Source organism: Gossypium arboreum, chromosome 9, assembly GCF_025698485.1.
Source record: "Gossypium arboreum isolate Shixiya-1 chromosome 9, ASM2569848v2, whole genome shotgun sequence".
NCBI lineage: Eukaryota > Viridiplantae > Streptophyta > Magnoliopsida > Malvales > Malvaceae > Gossypium > Gossypium arboreum.
Genome location: NC_069078.1, coordinates 77,713,380 through 77,733,670, shown reverse-complemented (window position 1 = coordinate 77,733,670; position 20,291 = coordinate 77,713,380). Strand labels below are relative to the sequence as shown.

The window sequence follows — 20,291 nt, the reverse complement described above, 5'->3', positions numbered from 1 at the left end:
TCGAGCTAGCAAAGTCCCATGCCAATGACCACAAGGGGTTGTGATGGTCTCATGAATGCTTGGTCATCTCAGTATAAACGTTCTCAATAGAGAATTCACCATTCTCCCCTTTTTCGCCATATGAGTTTATCTGGTCCAACGTTTGATCTTGAAGGGCGATACAAGCAATTATATGAATTAGAGTTTCGCTAAGATATTTAGTAAAATAATTCAAATTCCATTCACCATATGTTTTCACTATCGCCTTTAATAGCATGCCACGGTCACCCGGTGGTGGTGAAACTCCAAGAGCCACTAAAGACTCCATGCTCGTAATCCAAAGATATAGCCTTATTATTATTCGTTCCCCATTTCAAACCAACCAACCCGCATGATCCAATAGAACTGACCTGCATGATCCGAAGACTAAAACCAACATTGGAAATAGGTTGACAAATAGTTTGCCATATCACCAAATCTAACTTCCTTTTTTGGCCCAACAGACCCCTAGATAAACTCTTATGCCAACTTCTCAATCTCATCTCGAACCCCCAAGGAATCATGACAGATTGCATAAAATAGTTTGATATAGCTAAAAGTATTGACCTTGCCTAAGTAACTCGCCCCGCCAAAGATAATTTACTAGCTTCCCAACTATTAAACCTACTTTGGACCTTCTTGAGAATAAATATGAATGTGCTCGTTGTTACTTGTTTGTGAAAAAACGGTATACCAAGATATTTACCCAGGTCTTAAGCTTTTTGGAACCCTGCATTGAGACTAATAGCCTCAGCTACAACACTATCAATATTAGCTGAGAAATAAATCGTAGTCTTATCTGGGTTAACTCAGTGCCTTGCAAACTCACTGAAATGATCCAAAATTATTTTCACCATAAATGCTTATTCCAAAAAGGCCTCACATAGTAAAACAAGATTGTTTGCAAAAAATAAGTGCAACAAAAGCGATCCATTCTTCACTAATCTTATAGGGAGCCAATTGCCTTCCTCCATGCATTTTGAATATTGTGACCAAGCCTTTCTATATAGAGCACAAAATGATAACGAGACAAGGGGCATCCCTGGCGTATGCCTCTCATAGGTTTAAAATGGTCCACAAGCCCCCCGTTCCAAAGGATTCGCATAGATGAAAATGAGATGAAAGACATAATAGGTCGCAGTAGTTTAATCAGAATCACAACATCTTCCACAAAGTCCTTAACAAAGTCCATCTTACCCAATCATAAGCTTTCTTAAGGTCTACCTTAATCACCATCCAACATGTCTTCCTACAGGCTAAGTGCATAGAGTGAATAACCTCCTAGGCTATCACAATATTATCATTTACATTACCATTTAAAAAAACAAGCTTGAAGCGATTAGTGATCTTCATCACCAACTTGTAGAGAACTGTACAAAGACTTTTGGATTAGAATTGTAAAAGCTTTTATAGACTCAAAATTTTAGGAATTAATACCAAAAGAGCATGATTGAGTGACGGATCCATTAGGTATCTCAAGAACACTTCCTTGACCCAATTACACATTGATGGTCCAATGTTATGCCATTAATTCTAAAAGAACATAACATGAAGCTCATCCCACCCAGGGCTTTAAGAAGTGCCATATCGAAGAGAGTCTTCTAGATTTCTTCATCAAAAACATCCATGTCAATAGTATAAATGATTGTTTCTTTTTTTAAGAATGAAGTAAGGATAATTTTTTTCAAAGAGGGTAGCTTTTAAAGATGATTTTTAAAATATATATATGTGTAACACCCCTATATCCGGTTCAACCTAAGGAACCTGATATAGGAATATTACATTTGGTGCCAAAGTGATTTTGGCTAATCACTAATATATTTGAACATTAAAAAAAAATCACTAAATTAACTTATATATTAGTTCCTATTACTTGGAACACACTTGATCTTCCTAAGTACATGTCATTCTATTCAGAATTTTGAAACATACCCTCTTGGCACTTGGAGATGTGATGAGATGGATGTCCACGGCCTCAACTACGACTCTTCAAAATCACTTTACCTACGCATTGAAACTAAACGCGTTAAGTCAGTGAAAACTTAGTAAGGACCCATGATATTTAAATTCTAGTAAATTTCTTAATTCCCAATATCTTGTTTCTTTGTTTATTTATCATATTCATTTGTAACTTTTTACTTATTTCATAATTTAGTCCTTAAGTCCTCAAATCAACTTACAAAATTACTAATCTTTTTATACATGTATCATATTTCACCATTTAGTGTAAATTTTCATGATTTCCTCACTATTTCTTTCACAATTTATTTTTACATATTTAACTTACTAGTCATTGTCTTTCTTATACGTCCTCAAATACATTCAAATCACTTACGTTTTCACTTTACTAATTCAATATTTTGAACATTAATTAGAGATAAACCTTTACCTTGTAACGAAAATTATTTGCCTTTTTTGCAGAGGCCCAGTAGACTAAATAGAATACTTAAGATATACGGAACTGATACAGAGGTGTATTATTATGCACTATTAAACAGAGAGCACTAATGTGCTATACAGAGAGCACAAATGTGCTAAAGGAGAGCACTAATGTGCTAATAATCAGATAGCACTAACGTGCTAATAATCAGAGAGCGCGCTAAGGTTCCTTAATGGCATGTCACTAATATCCTAATAGTTCTAATCTCGTCTACTTGGGCGAATTATATCATGCACACATATCACTTTTACACTTTTCGCATAATGCTTTTACATACTTTACAATTTAATCCTTATACCAATAATCAGATACTTATATATCTTTAATACGTGTAATATATTTCTAAATTCATTATTCATTCATAATTCACTAATAATCCTTATAATGTATTTCACATATCGTTTTTGTAATTTAGTTATTAGCACAATATTTCGTAGCAATATATTTTACTTTTAATAACATATATAACATAATTCAATACTTATTAATATTCTAAAATTATTCAATACTTATTAATATTCCAAAATTCACTACAACATCAATTTTTCTCATTCTAAGTATTATGCACTTCACTTTTTATTTCTAATATAAAATTTCCCAAATTTTCGATTTAACCATTAATTTCCACAACTTAAGAAATAATTGTAGTTTGGATTACAAAATTCATATATTCTTTTATTTTCCACTATGTGCTTTATTATCAATATTTCCTTGAAAACTTTTATAACTTTCCAATTTAATCACCATTTTTCATAAAAGTTCTTTATTCATTATTACACAATTTTTCTTTGACATCTTACTTAATTCACATAATTAATCCCACTATCTGATTTTCCACATCAATTTCTATGTATTTCACTTGTATTATTTCCACCACATATATTTCTCAAGTCTTTCAATTTAGTCCTTGTTTCCATAAAATTTCACATTTTCATAATTTCACTTATCTAATATTTTGTATATTTTTCGCTAACACATAACCCAACTATTATACTTTTATTATAATTTCCTCCTTCACTTAAGAAATTATTTCACACTATATATATCTTTTACTTAATTATCACTTACTTTACAAAGATCACATTTTAATCCTTAAATGACAAGGAAGTTCATGGGTACTTACTTATTTTCTATCAAAATCTCTTGTTTTACTCTTCTCCTACCACTTGATTCACTTACTCAACTTCTCTCTTCATCAATGTAGCGACGTAAAAAAATTTCTCTTTCGGTTGGTCGCTAATTGGGGCGATTTATTAAACATTTGAAAACCAACTTTCGATTTTATTAACAAAGGGAGTCGCCACCGATCCTTTTTTGTAGGTGTGATCGGACACCTAATGAAATTATTTTAAAACAAAAAGAAGGTCAAATTTAGGTCTACGTGAAAGTCCAGAGAAAAATTGGGGTTCGGGAGTCAGTTACGCGCGAGGAAGGTATTAGCACCCTCGCGACGCCCAAAATTGGTATCTCATAAACATGTGTTGACTTGATTTTCAAAAATACGAATTCAATTTGACATTTACTCGTGATCCAATTGAAAAATGAGAATTTTTAGTTTTCGATTTTTTTTATTAGAAAGGGTGTCCCGTTTTTTAACACAAGCCGACAAATTTCACCCAACATAGCGATGAAATCAATGGCTTAATATTAAATCGGTACATTGCCTTATTTTTGAAATTAATTAAAACATGAGAAAAAATATTCCTAAAGTGAGAAATTAAAAATAGATAAAGGACGCAAAAAAAAATGATATCATTAATGAAAAATATTAACATGGAATACTAGAATATTAGAATAACAATAATAATGATATTTACAAAAAAATAAAATAAAAACAAATCATGTACTAATAATAAAATAGGAAAAATGATATATTTGGTAATAATAATATAAAATAATAATATGTACAAAAAATACATATATATATATATGCATATAATAAAAGTATGTAATAATAATAATATCTACAATAAAAGAAAATATTAGGAAACGTATATAAAAAATATATACATAAAAATTTACAACAATAATATAAAATAATGATATGTACAAAATATATATATATATATATATATATATATATGTACATAAAATATACACTAATATAATAATAGTTATAATAATACTAGCAATAGTAATAATTTGTAATAATAATATATACACATATATATAATATATTTAAAATGAACATATACAACATACATATATAATAGACACCCACTAATAATAATAGTAATAATTGTAATAATAAGAAGCTATATACATAAATAATAAAACATATATTAGTAATTATAATAACAAGGATAAAATACAAACATAAGATAGTACAAAAATATATAAATATTATGGGATTAAAAAACATATACATGAAATAGTAAAAGAAATACATAACAAATAACATAAAGATATATGTATGAAATAACATAAAAATATATGAATAGTATGATATTCACAAATATATACATATTATAACCCTTTTTAGAATAATAATTAAATATACGAAAATAATATTATATACACAAAATGTATATATACACTTATGGTGAAATATATGTACTAATATTAATAATAAGTATAATCGAATAAAATAAATACAATAATATATACTCAATATGGTATTTAAAATACGTATATGTATAATAGTATTTTGGAGTATGTACATGAGACAATATAAAATATATACATGGAAATATACAAGAAGTATACAACTAATAACATTAAGAATATATATACAATATAAATATAATATATACAATATACACATATGATAAAAACTATCAATATGTACATGTATATCTACATACACATTAAGTAAAAGTACTAATACTAACAATATTAATAATAAAAAAATAAAAATAGATATATATGCATGTAATAGTAAGAAACGGAACATAAAGAATATATATATATATATATAGCTAAATATAATATAATAATAACAATATATAAAAATAATAGTGATAACAATATTACATATATAACATGATTAATATTTAAAGCTAAATTAAATAGCAAAATAATATGAAATCCAAGGTAAATATGAAAATAATGAAAAAGGACCAAAATTGGATTAAAATCAAAATTTTGGGGCTAATTTTTTAAAAAATATAAAGGAGAAAGGACCTATTAGAACGCGCATAGAACTATGGGGGACCAAAAACACAATTAATCCTCCCCTCAAAACATAACATGGCAAGAGGGACTAAATCGCAAAGCGCTACATACTTTGGGGCCAAATTAAAAGAACCATGAAAGATTTAATTACAACGTATTAAAAGACGGAGGGGTCAAACGCGCAAATAACCCCTCCATCAAAAACACGCGGATCCTGAGTGGGTTTGGATCGGGTCGGGTCGGACAGGCTCAAAACGACGTCGTTTTGGAGGGCTATATAAGGCCTAAAATAACCAAAAAAATTCATTGGGTGAGAGGGAAAGAAAAAAAAAAGAGAGAGGAAAGAGAGAAGGAGAGAGAAGGAGGGGAAGGAGAATCCGCCAGGGTCGATCACCGGCCGATCGTCGCAACCGTCCGTCGTCGGCCACCACACAACACGCTGTGGTGGAAAAGGTAAATTTTTTTAATATTTGTTTTGTATATATATATTTTATTATATTTTTATTATGATGTATATATATAGATTAATAGATTCAAAAGGGAAAAAAATAAAAATAAAAATAAGAGTAAAATAATAAAGAAGATAAAATGGAAAAAAATAAAAATAAAAATAAGAGTAAAATAATAAAGAAGATAAAATCACCTTTAGGTATTTTTTAGCTTTCGATTTTTGAGATTTTTGGTTCTTATTCTACGCTATCCACTTTCTTTCTTGGTTTTAATCTGCTAATATTGATGCAAAAATGAAGATAAATTCTTTGTATTGATCAAAATTCTCCCCTTTACATGATTTTTGAATGGCTTTTTATAGCCATCTTTTACATGATTTTCTATTATCTTTTTTCTATTTTGTAGATGATGGTGGCAGACAATGGATATCAAAAATGGGAGGAAAAATGGGGCAAGTGGGAAAGTGGCTAGGTGGCTAGGGTTTCTTGGTTTTTTTTGGGGGTTAGGTTTTTTTTTTTTGGGGTTAAGTTTTTTTTGGGGGGGCTTAATGGGCTTTTGAATTGGGTTTAATATTTGGGTTTTGTAATGGGTTTGGGTAGATGTAAATGGGTCATGGGTTAAGGGTTTTAGTGGGTTTAGAGGTTTGGTTGGGTTTTGATGTAATCGGGCCCGGGCAATTTGGGCTTCTACAATCAACATGTCAAAACACAATATTTTCCTCATGAGAAATCTTTACTTTAACACTAGTTTTATGCTTTTCTATCACTACTAAACTTAAAAATAACATAAAAACTTAACATTCATCCTTTATTATCTTCAAACCAAACTTTAACTTGACTTTCTCTCTCCTCCAACTTCTATTATCTTGAATCTAACTTGATATTCTAGCTCCCCAAAGTCTCCATATTATTTTTCTCTCTTGATGGCTATGGAAATTCATTTAATTTCTAAGTGAAAATGGTGAATTTTTTTATAAAAGGATCAAATTGTAAAGAAAAGAAAATTTTCTTTCTTTCTTCTTCTTCTCACATTGGGAAAGATGAAGAGAATTCTTCATCTTTCTTTCCTTATATACTAAATAAAATAATAATTAAATATAATTAAATGTCAAATCAAAATATCAATAAACTAATATTTATTTAATTAATCTAAAATATCACCAACATCTTCATTACTCTTCAAAATTATCTTCCTTTCTAAATGACCATTTTGCCCCTCATGATCTTTTAAAATTTCTCCATTGAATCATCACTCATTTTAGTAAAATTGTGATTTAACCCCTCATAATTTTTCCACTTATTCAATTTGGTCATAATCATCCATTCTCCTTAGTTTCTAGATCCTTCCACCCTTAAAATATTTTTACTATTGGTCCTTCATCTTTTTCATATTTACACTGTAACCCCTCAAATTTTGAATATTTACTCTTAGGCCACAAAATGTTTCTCACTTTTTGATTTAGTCCTTTCTTGAATATATATTATAATATACTTCCCAAATAGATTTTGTTGACATAACTCAAAATTTCATTTTTGTCACTTTATTTCCTTATTTTACTATATGAAAGGCAATATCTCACTTTCTTCTTGTAGTAATTTTTGGGTGTTACAATATGTAAAATTATCATATATTTATTAAATTAAATTAAAAATCACAACATATAAATTAAATAAATAAGATTAATCCATGCATCTTATGAGTCACATACTAATTAGTTTATAAAACAAATTGAATTGATTAATGGGAAAAATAAAATGAATTAAGTTAATTGATTTAAAAATCTAAACTTGTGTTATTTAGCTTTATAGTATATACGTGTCAATTAATATTAACTTTTTTATATAACTATAGGTGTCTTTATCTATGTTATGATCTGACTATAATCTTATTTGAGTCGAGGTTGGTATTTTAGTAAAGCTATCCCAACAATGACTTCAAGATTCAAACTTGATCCAAATGCCTAAAGGATGTCCACTGTTACTTCTTCCAAATATTTGTTGGTAATTAATACCAACTTAATTGATAAAATAACAAAATTATTAAATAAAAAGAACATGAGTTGTAATGTAATTTATTTTTATATAATATTTTAGTTAAAAATCTATTTCTTAAAAACAATAATTTACTGCTCTAAAACTATTCACAACCATATAATTTTGGCTTAATGGTAGAAAAAGTCCTTAAACTTTTTAAAAAGCAATTAAGTCCCTACTTCTTTTTTCTTTTTCTTTTTCTTTTTTGCATTCAATTGGGTACATAAACTTTCAAAATGCATCAAAAGACTCTCAAACTTTTAAAACAGAAAAACAATTAAGCCCCCGCTTTTATTAAAAATTATAGAAAATAAAAATCAACAAAAGTTATAAATATTATTAAAATTTTAATAAAATTTAAATATTAAAAATTAGAAAAATATAAAATTGTTAAAAATTATAAAATTATAAAATTTTATAAAAGTTGTAAAAAATATAAAATATATAGAAATATAAAATTTTATAAAGTCATAAGAAAATTATATAAAATGTAAAGAAATATAAATTTCAGAAAAGAATTTATAAAAATTATTGTACCAAAAGAAGCATTTTATAATTTTTCTATAACTTTTATTGATTTTTTATCATTTTCGCCACATGTCACGTTGTGTTGCTACATGTGATTACTTTAATTAAAAAACTAGAGGTCGTTAATTTTTTTATTTTCATAAAATTTTCGAATTTTTTACGATTTTTATAAAAATTTAATAAAACTTAATTTTTATATATTTTTTAAATTTAATAATTTTTCTAAAATTTATTATAAATTTATTTATAATTTTTAATAAGAGCATAGGCTTAATTGTTTTTATTGAAGAAGTTTGAAGGCCTTTTTATGCATTTTGACAATTTAAGTGCTCAATTGAGTAAAAAAAAGGCTTATTTTTTTTTAAGTTTGAGTCCTCAAGCCTATAATTTTAATCAATAATCCACTTTCCTTTAGCCATAATTTTTTTTTAAAAAGGAGAGATATTATGTAAAATACATATAAAAGGTAAAATAAAAAAAAGTTTTTCAGTCTGGTTATTTAAAAAAAAAATTTCCAAAACCTAAATTAAATAGAAAGAATTCAATGTATTAATGATTTCAAATCAAAAATAAATGCTGAATGAAAAAGGTAAGGGAAATGTCAACTCTGGTGTAAAATTATTTTAATGAAATAGGAATTAAAAGTGATATGACAAATTGCCAAACAATGATGAAGCACACGAGGGAGGGAAGGTGGGCAACTGCACGCACCAAATCTTTATTTGGAGAAACTAAACTATTTGACTTTGACTTCTATTGAGCAAATTTATTAAGTAAAGAAAACAGATGAATCCAATTCCACCCCTTCTTTGTAGGCCTCTTTGTTATTTTTCACTATATAAATCAACTTGCCTGGTTTCTCTTTGAGCAATTTAAGTAGGGTTTTGGTCTTCAATCTTCTACCCTTATTTTATGGATTTAGCCGCACTCAAAACACAGCTCAAGAATTTTGTTCAATCCATGTTTGAAGAGGTACCTTCTTAGTTCCCTTCCCTTTTTTTAGTTTTCATGATTTCAATTCTACCAACTTATGATGCCATTCCATTGGAGATATGGAAGTTTTCATTTGTTTGGATGTTATTCGTAGGGAGTGCTTGACAACCAGTTCAGTCAAATTCAAGCTTTGCAGGATTCAACAAATCCCAACTTCGTGGAGGAAGTCATCACTTTGTTTTGCAATGATGCAGAGAGGATCATAAATGAAATCAACAGAAATTTGTAATCTCAAACCTCAGATGCTACTGTATGATGTTACTATTTAACCTTAGTTTCTGACTTCATCTTTCTTTTCCTGATCCTAACACTAATTTATGTCTCTACACTGCAGGGGTTATCAGAATGTTGATTTTAGCAACCTGGATTCTTATGTTCATCAACTTAAAGGAAGTAGCTCTAGGTCATATACCTCTTCACCTTTTTTGCTTCTCTTCTTTCTTCTTTTTCTAACCTTTCATCAAATCCTGGTGTCTATATGTGAATATTGATGCTTATTATGAGATTTTCTGCGATTAAGCTATACCAGGGGAAGAACAGATTTATGTTACTTTTGAGGTTAATGACCCTTCAAAACTTTTTTTGTCCCTGTATTTGGTCTCCCAGCATTGGTGCCAATCGCTTGAAACTTGCTTGTGCTAACCTCCGTCAAGCTTCCGATGAGCGGAATAAGGAAGGGTGAGAGTTTGGGAATCCTCTTTTCCTATTCATTCTTGAATACTAAAGATACCATACAAATACTTACATTCATGTAGATGCAATCGTTGGCATATGTACACCCATGTAGAAACTGCTAACACTGCTTCATTCCCCATTAATAACTAAACTGCTCATCTCTTATATAACATATAAATCCGTGGTCTATGTCAGGTGTTTGCAAGCTTTACAATTAATCACATGCGAATACTGTCTTTTACGCAGAAAATTTCAGGCCCTGTTGCATGTACCGCTTCTTCTCTTCAAACTCTGTTTTACTGCACTCTTATTCTAATTTTTGGCAAAATTGAACGTGATATTTTCTTGTTTCTAATATATTTCCCCATTTCTGATGATGCAGTTAGAGAGGAGTATTGTTGAGCTTGAGACCAACCAAAAATGAATAAAATGGAGTGTGCATTTGGAGGAACAGTTGGATGGACATTTGTTTCTTCATTTTGCTTCAACTTCATCAATGGCGCTATGATATTGAGTTAATCTTCATTTTACAATAAGCCATTAAGGAATAAATTAGTGCTTCTTCTTTTTTTTCTGTTTAATTATTGTAAAGAAATCAAAACTTAAGCTCAAAGTATGGTTATGGTTATATAAGATAAGAATGTCTGCATTTCATGAAGATAGACGATAAAAAAAATTGGTCTTCTTTTTTATTGATGGTTTGTTTGCATCTTTGTAATTACATGAACCATCAAAAATCAGCTCAGCAATTTTTGACCAAGCAAAAGTAGAATTTTGAGGGTGAGGAACATCCAAAAACCTTCTTATCTCTAAGCATATAGGCTTTAAATACAAGCCACCAGTAAAGAAGCTGAATTGGAAAAGGGAAAAAGGAAAAAAAAATCCATATGTTTTGAAGAGGCAGGCAGGCAAGCATGGGTTGTGAGATTGGTCGAGTCATTTGATGTCGGCTAAGCTGTAGTTGATGTAAGACAGGTTAAGGAACTTTAGTGCTTATAGAAGGTGGGTAGTCACTAGTCAACAACGCACCCAATCCTTGGCTTTGAAAGCTATATTGGGTTTAATTATTTTAGAATATTTCTTTTCTTTCACAAAACGGAACTCTCTTTTCTCCACTAGATAATTGGTATTTGAGTTGACAATCTGTTTGAGTGGCAGTATTACTATGAGTACGTTTGTCAACGCCCTCTCTTTGTGCTATCCCTTTGCAATATAGATTTTGCTAGGCTGTTTGAGCTCTGTTGGGTTTGGCACCCCAGCATCAAAAGCCTGGTTATGTAGCTCCCTTGTGATAAAGGCTGAACCACTTAACACCTCCTCTAATGGACTTACAGCTACTGCCTCACTTCCTGAGCTACTAACTAGTCGCAGTGCAACTCTCATAGATTTCTCAAATTTAACTCAATCAATAACATTATTAATATATATAAAATTAACAGAAGTTATAAAATGTACATAATAAAATTATAATGTATAAATATATTAAAATAAAATTTTGGTTAAATAGTAAATTTAATATTATTTTTAATGTAATCTAAATATCATCTTTTGTATACTTTTTATTCTTTTTTTAAATTAAAAAAACTAAAGTAATATTGACCTGACTGACTCATGACACCGACTCAATCAATAATTTTATTAATAATAAATAGATAATTTTTATTAAAAATATTAAACCAATATAAGTACAATTATGACTAGTAATATATACGTGGGTGGAGACCTTGGGTCTTGAGTACTTAAGGTTGAGATTCACCATTTGTAATTATATGTGTGAGTCCCGAAGTACCACTATGTGCGACTGTCACATGTGATTTTAAATTTAATTACCTATTTTTTTACTTCAGTCTCATGCTGTAATAGTTTGATTTTATTTTTGTAATTATTTGATATTTACGATTCTTCAAGCATGTATTTATACGACTTTCAATAAATATATATAGCTATACATGAATTATCTAATTTTTACTATTTATTATATAATTTATAAAAGCAAATTTTAGTGACCAAATTCTGGCAAAATTGTACCAACAAAATGAATATATGATAAATAGATAAGTTACTTACCGGCAGTTAACTGTATAACTAACATAACATTGGGCTTCAAAAACCCAAGCCCCAACACATTTTGATCCATTTCTCTAACTAAAACCCTAGTTTTGCAAAATATATATAACAGCTGCCTACTGATGTCCGACCTGTTACCTCCATTTGCATCCACAACAGCTGCGGATCCATTGCTTCCCTGGTTCCTTCTCTCTCCCACTCTTATTCTCTATATTTACACCTGCTTCTCTCTTTGGGTTTTTGACATTCGTCTTTTTTTCTCTTTTTATCTCAGTTTCCTGTAATCAAAAAAGAGAGAAAATGAAGGTTGTTGCTGCTTATTTGTTGGCTGTACTTGGAGGCAATGCCTCTCCTTCAGCTGATGATCTTAAGAACATTCTTGCCAGCGGTACGCTTTTTCTTTTCCAAATCAGGATTACAATGATTGTTTCTTTTTATCTATCTTACTTGGTAGTAGTAAGATCGTATTTTTAGTTTGAGATTTACATGAATATGAATGTTTAGCTTGCTTCTTGTTATGTGCATAAATATGTTGTCCTTTTTTGCATAATCGTGGGATTGAGGAAGAAATGTTGATTGTTGGTTTCAAATAATGGTCTTATATAGTTGGAGCTGACGCTGAAGAGGAAAGGCTCCAGCTTCTTTTATCTGAAGTGAAGGGCAAAGATATAACCGAGCTTATTGCATCTGGGAGGGAAAAGCTTGCCTCTGTTCCCAGCGGTGGTGGTGTTGCTGTGGCGGCATCTGCACCCGGAGGAGCCGCCGCCGCCGCTCCTGCTGCAGCTGAGACTAAGAAGGAAGAGAAAGTTGAGGAGAAAGAGGAATCCGATGATGTACTAACTCTGAAACATTATTTCTTCTTTTTTTTTTCATTTGTTTTTGTTGCAATCTTGGCCTGGCGTGCTGTTACTATCACAATTCACAAATGCATTTTTATCTTAATTCTTTTTTCACCATTTTGCAGGATATGGGCTTCAGTCTCTTCGACTAAAAGCACCGCGCACCGCGCACCGCCAGCAACCTATGAATGAAATACGGATGGTTTTTGGTTTCTACAGAGGATTTCTTTTGAATTTAAGGCTGCCATAGGTTTTTGAAGTTAGTTATCCAGTGCCATTTAGTTCTTTCTTTTTGGATTCATATATTTGTTTTGCTGAACCCTTTTGTTGCAATGGAATTTTCTTCCGACTTAATTTTAATTATCTTCTCAAATTTCATTCCCAATGCCGAAGATTGAACGTAAAGGAGATTATTTCCCCGTAATCATGTGCACAGCCAAAATCATCCTATAGTTGCATGGAATAACCATTAATTTGATGTCAATCGTTTCCTTGAATTTCGAGTTCTAATAATCTAATCTACATATTGGATGGAATAATTAGTTGATTTCAGTACCAGCAAGATCATAGGTTTTATTTTTCGTACTGCACAACATACGGTTGAATATTGTTTGTTATTATTCATCATTCAAAAGAAAAGCAAGATAAACAAAGCAAACTCCAGAATCTATGTACTAAATGCAAAGAGAAATAACAACCCAATGAAAAAACACAGATCCAACCCTTCCCCTACGCAGTCCTATTGCAACAGTGTTCTTCCTTTTTTGTAAGGCATGGCAGCTGTTACTACTCTTCATATCTTACAGGCAAAGGCAAGACCTTCTTTGGTCAGCGCATCCAAATTCTCAGCTTTAGGCTGAAGCTTAGCAACTTTAGCGATTGCCTGGTTTTCTTCGGCACTACCACCTTCTAGGAATGCCCCTACCACCTTGCCATCTTTGATCCAATAAGATCCGAACTTTGGCTTCGGTGATTGTGGGTTGTTGTCTCCAAAAAGCACTGTATCCCCAACACTGTCACCATAGAATTGCCATGCTAGGTCAAAGGAACGGGAATAGAAGTACGGTAAGTAGTCATATTCGTCGACTGATTGCCCCTTCTCGAGCCCCTTGATGGCCTGCAAAAATTGTATGAATGGTTCAACAGTTTATATTCGTCTATTGGAAAGTAACGTTTAGACAACATCCAAGTATAAAGATACGTAAGTCAGGTAACACACCTTTACAGCCTGTTCGGCAGATTTCCGGGCATGGTCAACATGTTCAACCCTTCTCAACTCATTGTATAACTTCAGAGGGAAAGTGGCTACATCACCCACAGCATATACCGTGGGAACACTTGTTTTGAAAAAAGCATCAGTCTGCAGTCAAACAATTGTGTTATACAATTAAAATATCAGTCTTGATTAGAGTTTATTCTTAATGAATATTATTCAGAATTAGGTCCTGCCCATTTAGACTGCAGATTTATGCAATATCAACAGAATGATTGAGTGATCATTTCTTTAATAAAGTTCAATAAGCATTTCAAGGTGACATTTGTAGATGAAAAAGGCATTTTAGATTATGTTATATATAGATCAAACCAACCTTTATTCCGCCCTTCTCCTCTTCAACCTGCCCTTTAAATAGTGTTGTAAGAGGCCTTCCACCAACACCAACCACAACAATGTCAGCTTCCAGAACTCTGCCATCCTTAAGTTGAACTTCCTTCACCTGAACAGAGGATGAAGGTATCACAGCATTAAAATGATTTGAACCCTCTAAAAGAATACTAAATTATCAGCCTTCTGAAAGATGACCACTTACCTCTCCATTGGAGTTAGATGTGAATCCAACCGCAACTGTCCCCTTTATAATTTTGATCCCTTTATTAGCATAATAACCCTCATAAAAAGCAGCTATGCCAGAGGTGAAAAGCCGGGGCACTACAAGAACAATCATAAAATTAGAAAACAAGAATCCACCAGAAATTAATTTAGTTAGTTTATCATATGTCCTCATGCCCATATTTCAACAGTAGGCATCTACTTACTGCACCATGGTTCCGGGTACACCATGCTGACATCAAGATTGTTAATTTTCAAGGCTGCACCAAGCTCAAGACCAATATAACCTCCACCAACGATAACAGCCTTTCCATTCTTCTTTGCTTTGATTGCTTCTACCAACTTATCAGCATCATCAATTTCTCTCAAATAGAAGATGTTTTTAGCATCAGCTCCTTGCACTCCAAAATCTGTCAATTTGATAACCTGCAGGAAAGATGTGTTAAACCATGTATGGTAGGCAATACAAGGAATGTTTAAGTTGAGATCCCTAGAAACTGCAACTCACCGTTGAACCAGTTGCAATGATCAAGATTTGATACTTGAATGTTTCTCCAGTGGCGCTTACTAGAGTATTGGCAGGAAGATCTGCTTTCACTATTTCTGTGCTAAGGATCAATTCAATTCCTGAAGCATGCGTACACGAAAAGCATATTGATGAGAATAGTACAAATTATTGAATAAACAAAGACAAATAGTTAAATTCCCTTTTCGCATATCATCATCTATTACTACAGCAATTAAATTTCACATTAAACAAATTCACACAAACATGTCGCTAACCTTTTTCCTTGTACCACTCAGGAAGCAATCTCTCTCCGCCACTTCCAACACAGACATGGAAACCAGGAAGTCTTGCAGCTCCTGTGAAGAACAAATCAACAAATTGATACAGGAAACAAAGCAACCAATGTTGATGTGGCAAACAGAAGCGTAGTTATTATTGCACTTATGCGAGTTTAGAGTTTATTTAAAATTTTCAAATAAGTACATAAAAACGTATTAGGGTTATAGCTTACCCTCAGGGAAGAGATATGCTTTGCTCAGGGCAGGTCGTTCATATGGAGCCACCTACATGTATAAGAAAGCAAAAATCAGGTCATATGCAATACAAATTTACCTATTAAGGCATCAATAAATGACAACAATAGCAGCTATGATGAGTTATGTGATGTAAATGCCACTGGAACTGGCCACTATTACAGTAGAATTTAACTTTAACAAAATCAGAAATAGGGAGCATCCAGAGGAGGGAGTCCCCATGAAGACAGCAGAACGAGAGAACAAAATAATGCTAAACTGCACGCTGAAATTATTTGATGGACTATTTTGCTTTTTCTAAGCAGAACCGATAATTAGAACAAAACAATTGTAAGTGATATGAATAAAATAATGCATATAGTGATCTAAAATGTAAAAATGCAAGATACATTCTGCTTAATACAACAACAAATTCCATTCGGACGCGATGCTTAAAGTGTTGATTGAATATTATGAATTTGCCCTCGCATTGCTGCAGGAGCAAATATTATACTAAAATGAGAGAAGAGTTCTTCAACAACTTGAAATAATTTACTTACATTTTTTTTAATGGCAATTACATAGTATTAAAAAATCACAAGACGACAACCCTATAAAAGAAAAACTTAGTAGTGTTTACCAAACAACTTCAAATAGATTTTTTTTGTTTATTTTTTCCCCCCACAAGCTTCATTTTAAGAAACTAACTATTTTTAAGAAAAGTTCAATCGAAGGAAAAGCTAAATGTCTATCACTCATGTAATCAGTTTAGGTTTCATAAAGTTATATATAATTGAAAATCATACCGCCTCCTTGGAAATAATTGCTAGCTCACCAGGATGCACTCCCTGCTTGGCAAACTCTCTCGCCGCATATCCCTATAAAGTCAGAAGAGAAGAGTTTTCAGGAAAAAGACGTAAAAAAGTAAAATAAATCAGTCAAAACAAAGTACAACATAAGCCTTTTAATAGTGTGAATGCTACATAAAATGAAAGAAGCTTTAACTTTCCACATTAAAGGGTTCAAAACTTCAAATCATTGCAAAATAAAATCTAGCCATCGTTCCGATACACACACGACGCTCCATACGATTAAAACAGCAAAAGATGCATTACATGATGTAAAAAGTCGTAACCATGTTTAAATGCCTCGGTATAAATCCATTCTCAAAAACCATAACAATGAAAATTCAATGACTAAACGAATAGCAACCGATCTAAAGCTTCAGATTTGCTTTCAATTCGTTTTCACTTTTTCTTCCACTTATCATCTTAGCAGGAAATACAGGAAAACTGGATTTGTATTATTATAAAATTAAGCGATAGATGATACACATTGAGGACAAGATTGTGAAAATAAAAAAGCAAAGGCATCGATAAACAAGAGAAAAAGTCAAACAAAATTCAAGAAAATAACAAAAAAAGAAAAGAAAAGAAAGGAGAATCAAAGAGCGAGAAGTGATCGACGGAACTTACAGCAGCTACACCACCGCCAAGGATCACGTACTTGAAACTCTTCTCCGCCATTGATGATCAAAGCTTAGCTTACTCTGCTCTTTCTTTTGCTCTTAACTTTTTGGTAATTAAACAAGTTTTTGTAAAGCAGGTTCGTGAAAGTGGGTTGGTCAGATTAATTTATAGGAAAGGGCTAGGCTGCCCTTCTCATTGGCTGATCTTTAGAAGTAAACGTGATTTAGCCACGTGGCATCAAGGCTGCCGTTCATCACTGCTGGCAATGCTTCTTCCACCACTAACCCCATTCTAATTCAATTTAAAGAATAAAAAAAATATTTTTAAATTAAAATTTAATTAAAATAATTTTTAATATTTTATTAACTTTTAAATAATAAAACAAGTATTTTTGGGCGATTTTACCCAAAAACGAGCTTAAACTTAGAAATATTTTAAAACAGAATTTAAACTCAATCCAATGGATGGGCATAATCCCTACTATTTTTTCCAAATTTTGAAAATTATGAATCTTAAATAAATGGTAAAAAAAAACCTTAATTCTACAAAACTAGTAAATGTTTAAATTAAAGAAAGACATACGCATATAACAGTTTTATTTCTGAAGCTTAATTTTTAATAGATAATGAAAACTTTAATGTATAAAGAAACTTCTATCATTATGAATTTTAAAATGAAAATGAAATTTATTTTTATGTATAAAGAAATACATCTTTAGAATTTTCTTCCAAAACACAAGTGTGAATGGTGAAATATGTACAGAATCTTGTCGTACTTTGTCTTTCTATGAACGTAGACTCCTTTTAAATTCATATTCATATCAAAAGAAATTTTAAATTTAATCCTATGTGTTTTCTTTTGCTTTCAGGATCTTTAATTGCAGGGAGTTGAAGTTGACGTCATTGATGATGTGGCAAGGGATCTTTTTATGTTCATACACGTCAACGTGCTCCAACAAAACAGCCCTCACGCGAGACATGGTCACATGGGCTTAAACCCAAAATTATTTTCCTACTTTGAGTTGGGTCCAAAGAGTATATTGTTTTCACGTCCCACAGACAGATTTGGGCCAGCCTTTGATAGGAATTTTTTCAGTTCAAGTTAGCATGCACGGGGTGAATCGAGGTAACTATGATAAATGCTCGCCCTTTTCCCATCCATCCAATATTTTAGATTATTATTTCACTCTCGGCACTGGATTTGCTGGTTGTTGTTTAGTCAGTCATGGCGGATTTTGACTCTCCGGTCACTCTCCTCCCTCCGAGGCGGCAGATGAAAAGTTAGGGTGGCTAGGGTTTCTGTGTGGGGGTATTGGGCTTTTGGGCTGATATGCTTGTATTGTCAATATTATGTGAATGACATGTTTGATCCCTATCTAGAAAACTGATTATTATTTCCATTTTGTATAATTTATAGTATTCTCTTTTTTATTTTTATTTTTAGTATATATAAAAAAGGTCAATTTTTTATTAGACCTTGTACTTCGTGTAAATTGTGGATTTAGTATTTATAATTTAATTTGATCATTTTTAATCGAAATTTTAAATTTTAAATCTAGCCCAACAATAACGATTAAATCTGTTTGGTTAAATTATGAATCTGTTTGGTTAAATTATGTCATTAGTCATATATTATGCGTAAAGTTATAGATTTAGACTACGCTTTACCAATTGGATCATTCTTAGTGACTATATATATATATATTTTTAATTTCAAAATTTGTCTTAATGCAAATAACAATCATTGAATCTATTAAATGATTTTTTATGAGTAATATGTGAAAATAATGATGCATATAATATTACACATATAATAATATATTTGACACATTAAAATTTAAAAATAAGAACTTAACTTAATGAATTTAATAGTTATCATTTCATTAGGACTAAAATTTTCAAATTCTAGAAATACAAGAACTAAAATGACCAAATTAAAGTACAAGTACTAAATTCACAACTTACATAAGGTACAAGATCTAATAGAAAATTTTGATCTATAACAAAACCCTAGATATGCAAATATGTTTTTTTTTTTATTTAGTACACTAATAGTGTGTTTTTAACTCCACAAGCAAAATTTAAAAATTGTATTTCTTTTATATTAATTTTCTTTCTCGTGGCAGATAAATATACACAATTATCTATTATAAATTAAAATTTAATAATATAAAATGTAAATAATGTTTTATAAATAAAATTGGAATCATTATTCAAGTTAATTCCAAAATAAAATACCAAGTAAAAGAATACAATATTATATAATATAGAAAGTAAAAAAACCAATATATTGTAGTTAATGATAAATTTATACCTATTTACTTATCCATATGCTCTTTCAAAATAATTTAACTTTGAATTTTATCACAACACCATTGAATGTCATTGTAAAATCAATATTTATCAAAAAATTAATTAAACATTGAATTAATATATAAAATTATTGAAAATAATATAAAATTTTAGAATTATATTAGAGAATAAATTGTAATATTAAATTAAAAATAAAAAATTTAGATAAAACAACATCCAACAATTATAATGATGATTCATAATAAATACGAAAAATATTTACATAAAATTAGTAAACACATTAAATAGTAATTATTAAAAATTATTAAAATCTTATAAGGTAAATCTATTTTGTTTTTTTCTCTCATTGGTTAACAACTTGGCGTGAAATAACAATAACAATAAAAAGAAGAAAGAATAAAACAATGTTTATTTTGCATTATATAAGCAACTTACCACATTACTTCATCATCAATTAAAATGATACTTCTAAGGTACTAATACTACCAACCATCATTCTTTTTAC

General features: G+C 30.6%; 3 protein-coding genes across 4 annotated transcripts; 2 read left to right on the top strand and 1 right to left on the bottom strand.

Annotated features, from left to right (window-relative positions):
* Positions 1 to 9,240: 9,240 nt before the first annotated feature.
* On the top strand, positions 9,241 to 11,347 carry LOC108456217 (histidine-containing phosphotransfer protein 1-like). Of its 2 annotated transcripts, XM_017754812.2 has the most exons (6): positions 9,249 to 9,555; positions 9,671 to 9,801; positions 9,911 to 9,979; positions 10,183 to 10,254; positions 10,447 to 10,519; positions 10,634 to 11,347. In XM_017754812.2, the coding sequence occupies exons 1-6, from the start codon at positions 9,496 to 9,498 to the stop codon at positions 10,673 to 10,675; spliced, it is 447 nt and encodes a 148-aa protein (XP_017610301.1). In that variant the 5' UTR covers positions 9,249 to 9,495; the 3' UTR covers positions 10,676 to 11,347. The 2 variants fall into 2 exon arrangements, with proteins under 2 accessions (XP_052875248.1, XP_017610301.1); XM_053019288.1 differs by lacking the exon at positions 10,447 to 10,519 and having other exon boundaries at positions 9,241 to 9,555.
* Positions 11,348 to 12,352: 1,005 nt separating this feature from the next.
* LOC108457018 (60S acidic ribosomal protein P2A-like) lies at positions 12,353 to 13,530 on the top strand. Its single transcript, XM_017755812.2, has 4 exons — positions 12,353 to 12,499; positions 12,593 to 12,706; positions 12,925 to 13,151; positions 13,283 to 13,530. The coding sequence occupies exons 2-4, from the start codon at positions 12,619 to 12,621 to the stop codon at positions 13,307 to 13,309; spliced, it is 342 nt and encodes a 113-aa protein (XP_017611301.1). The 5' UTR covers positions 12,353 to 12,499; positions 12,593 to 12,618; the 3' UTR covers positions 13,310 to 13,530.
* Positions 13,531 to 13,704: 174 nt separating this feature from the next.
* LOC108457017 (monodehydroascorbate reductase) lies at positions 13,705 to 17,639 on the bottom strand. The gene is made up of 10 exons (XM_017755811.2): positions 17,481 to 17,639; positions 16,812 to 16,883; positions 16,005 to 16,056; positions 15,769 to 15,849; positions 15,494 to 15,612; positions 15,192 to 15,411; positions 14,966 to 15,084; positions 14,747 to 14,872; positions 14,377 to 14,517; positions 13,705 to 14,274 (listed from the first exon to the last, which is right to left on the bottom strand). Exons 1-10 carry the CDS (start codon positions 17,529 to 17,531, stop codon positions 13,951 to 13,953), a joined length of 1,305 nt encoding a protein of 434 aa, XP_017611300.1. The 5' UTR covers positions 17,532 to 17,639; the 3' UTR covers positions 13,705 to 13,950.
* Positions 17,640 to 20,291: the final 2,652 nt, after the last annotated feature.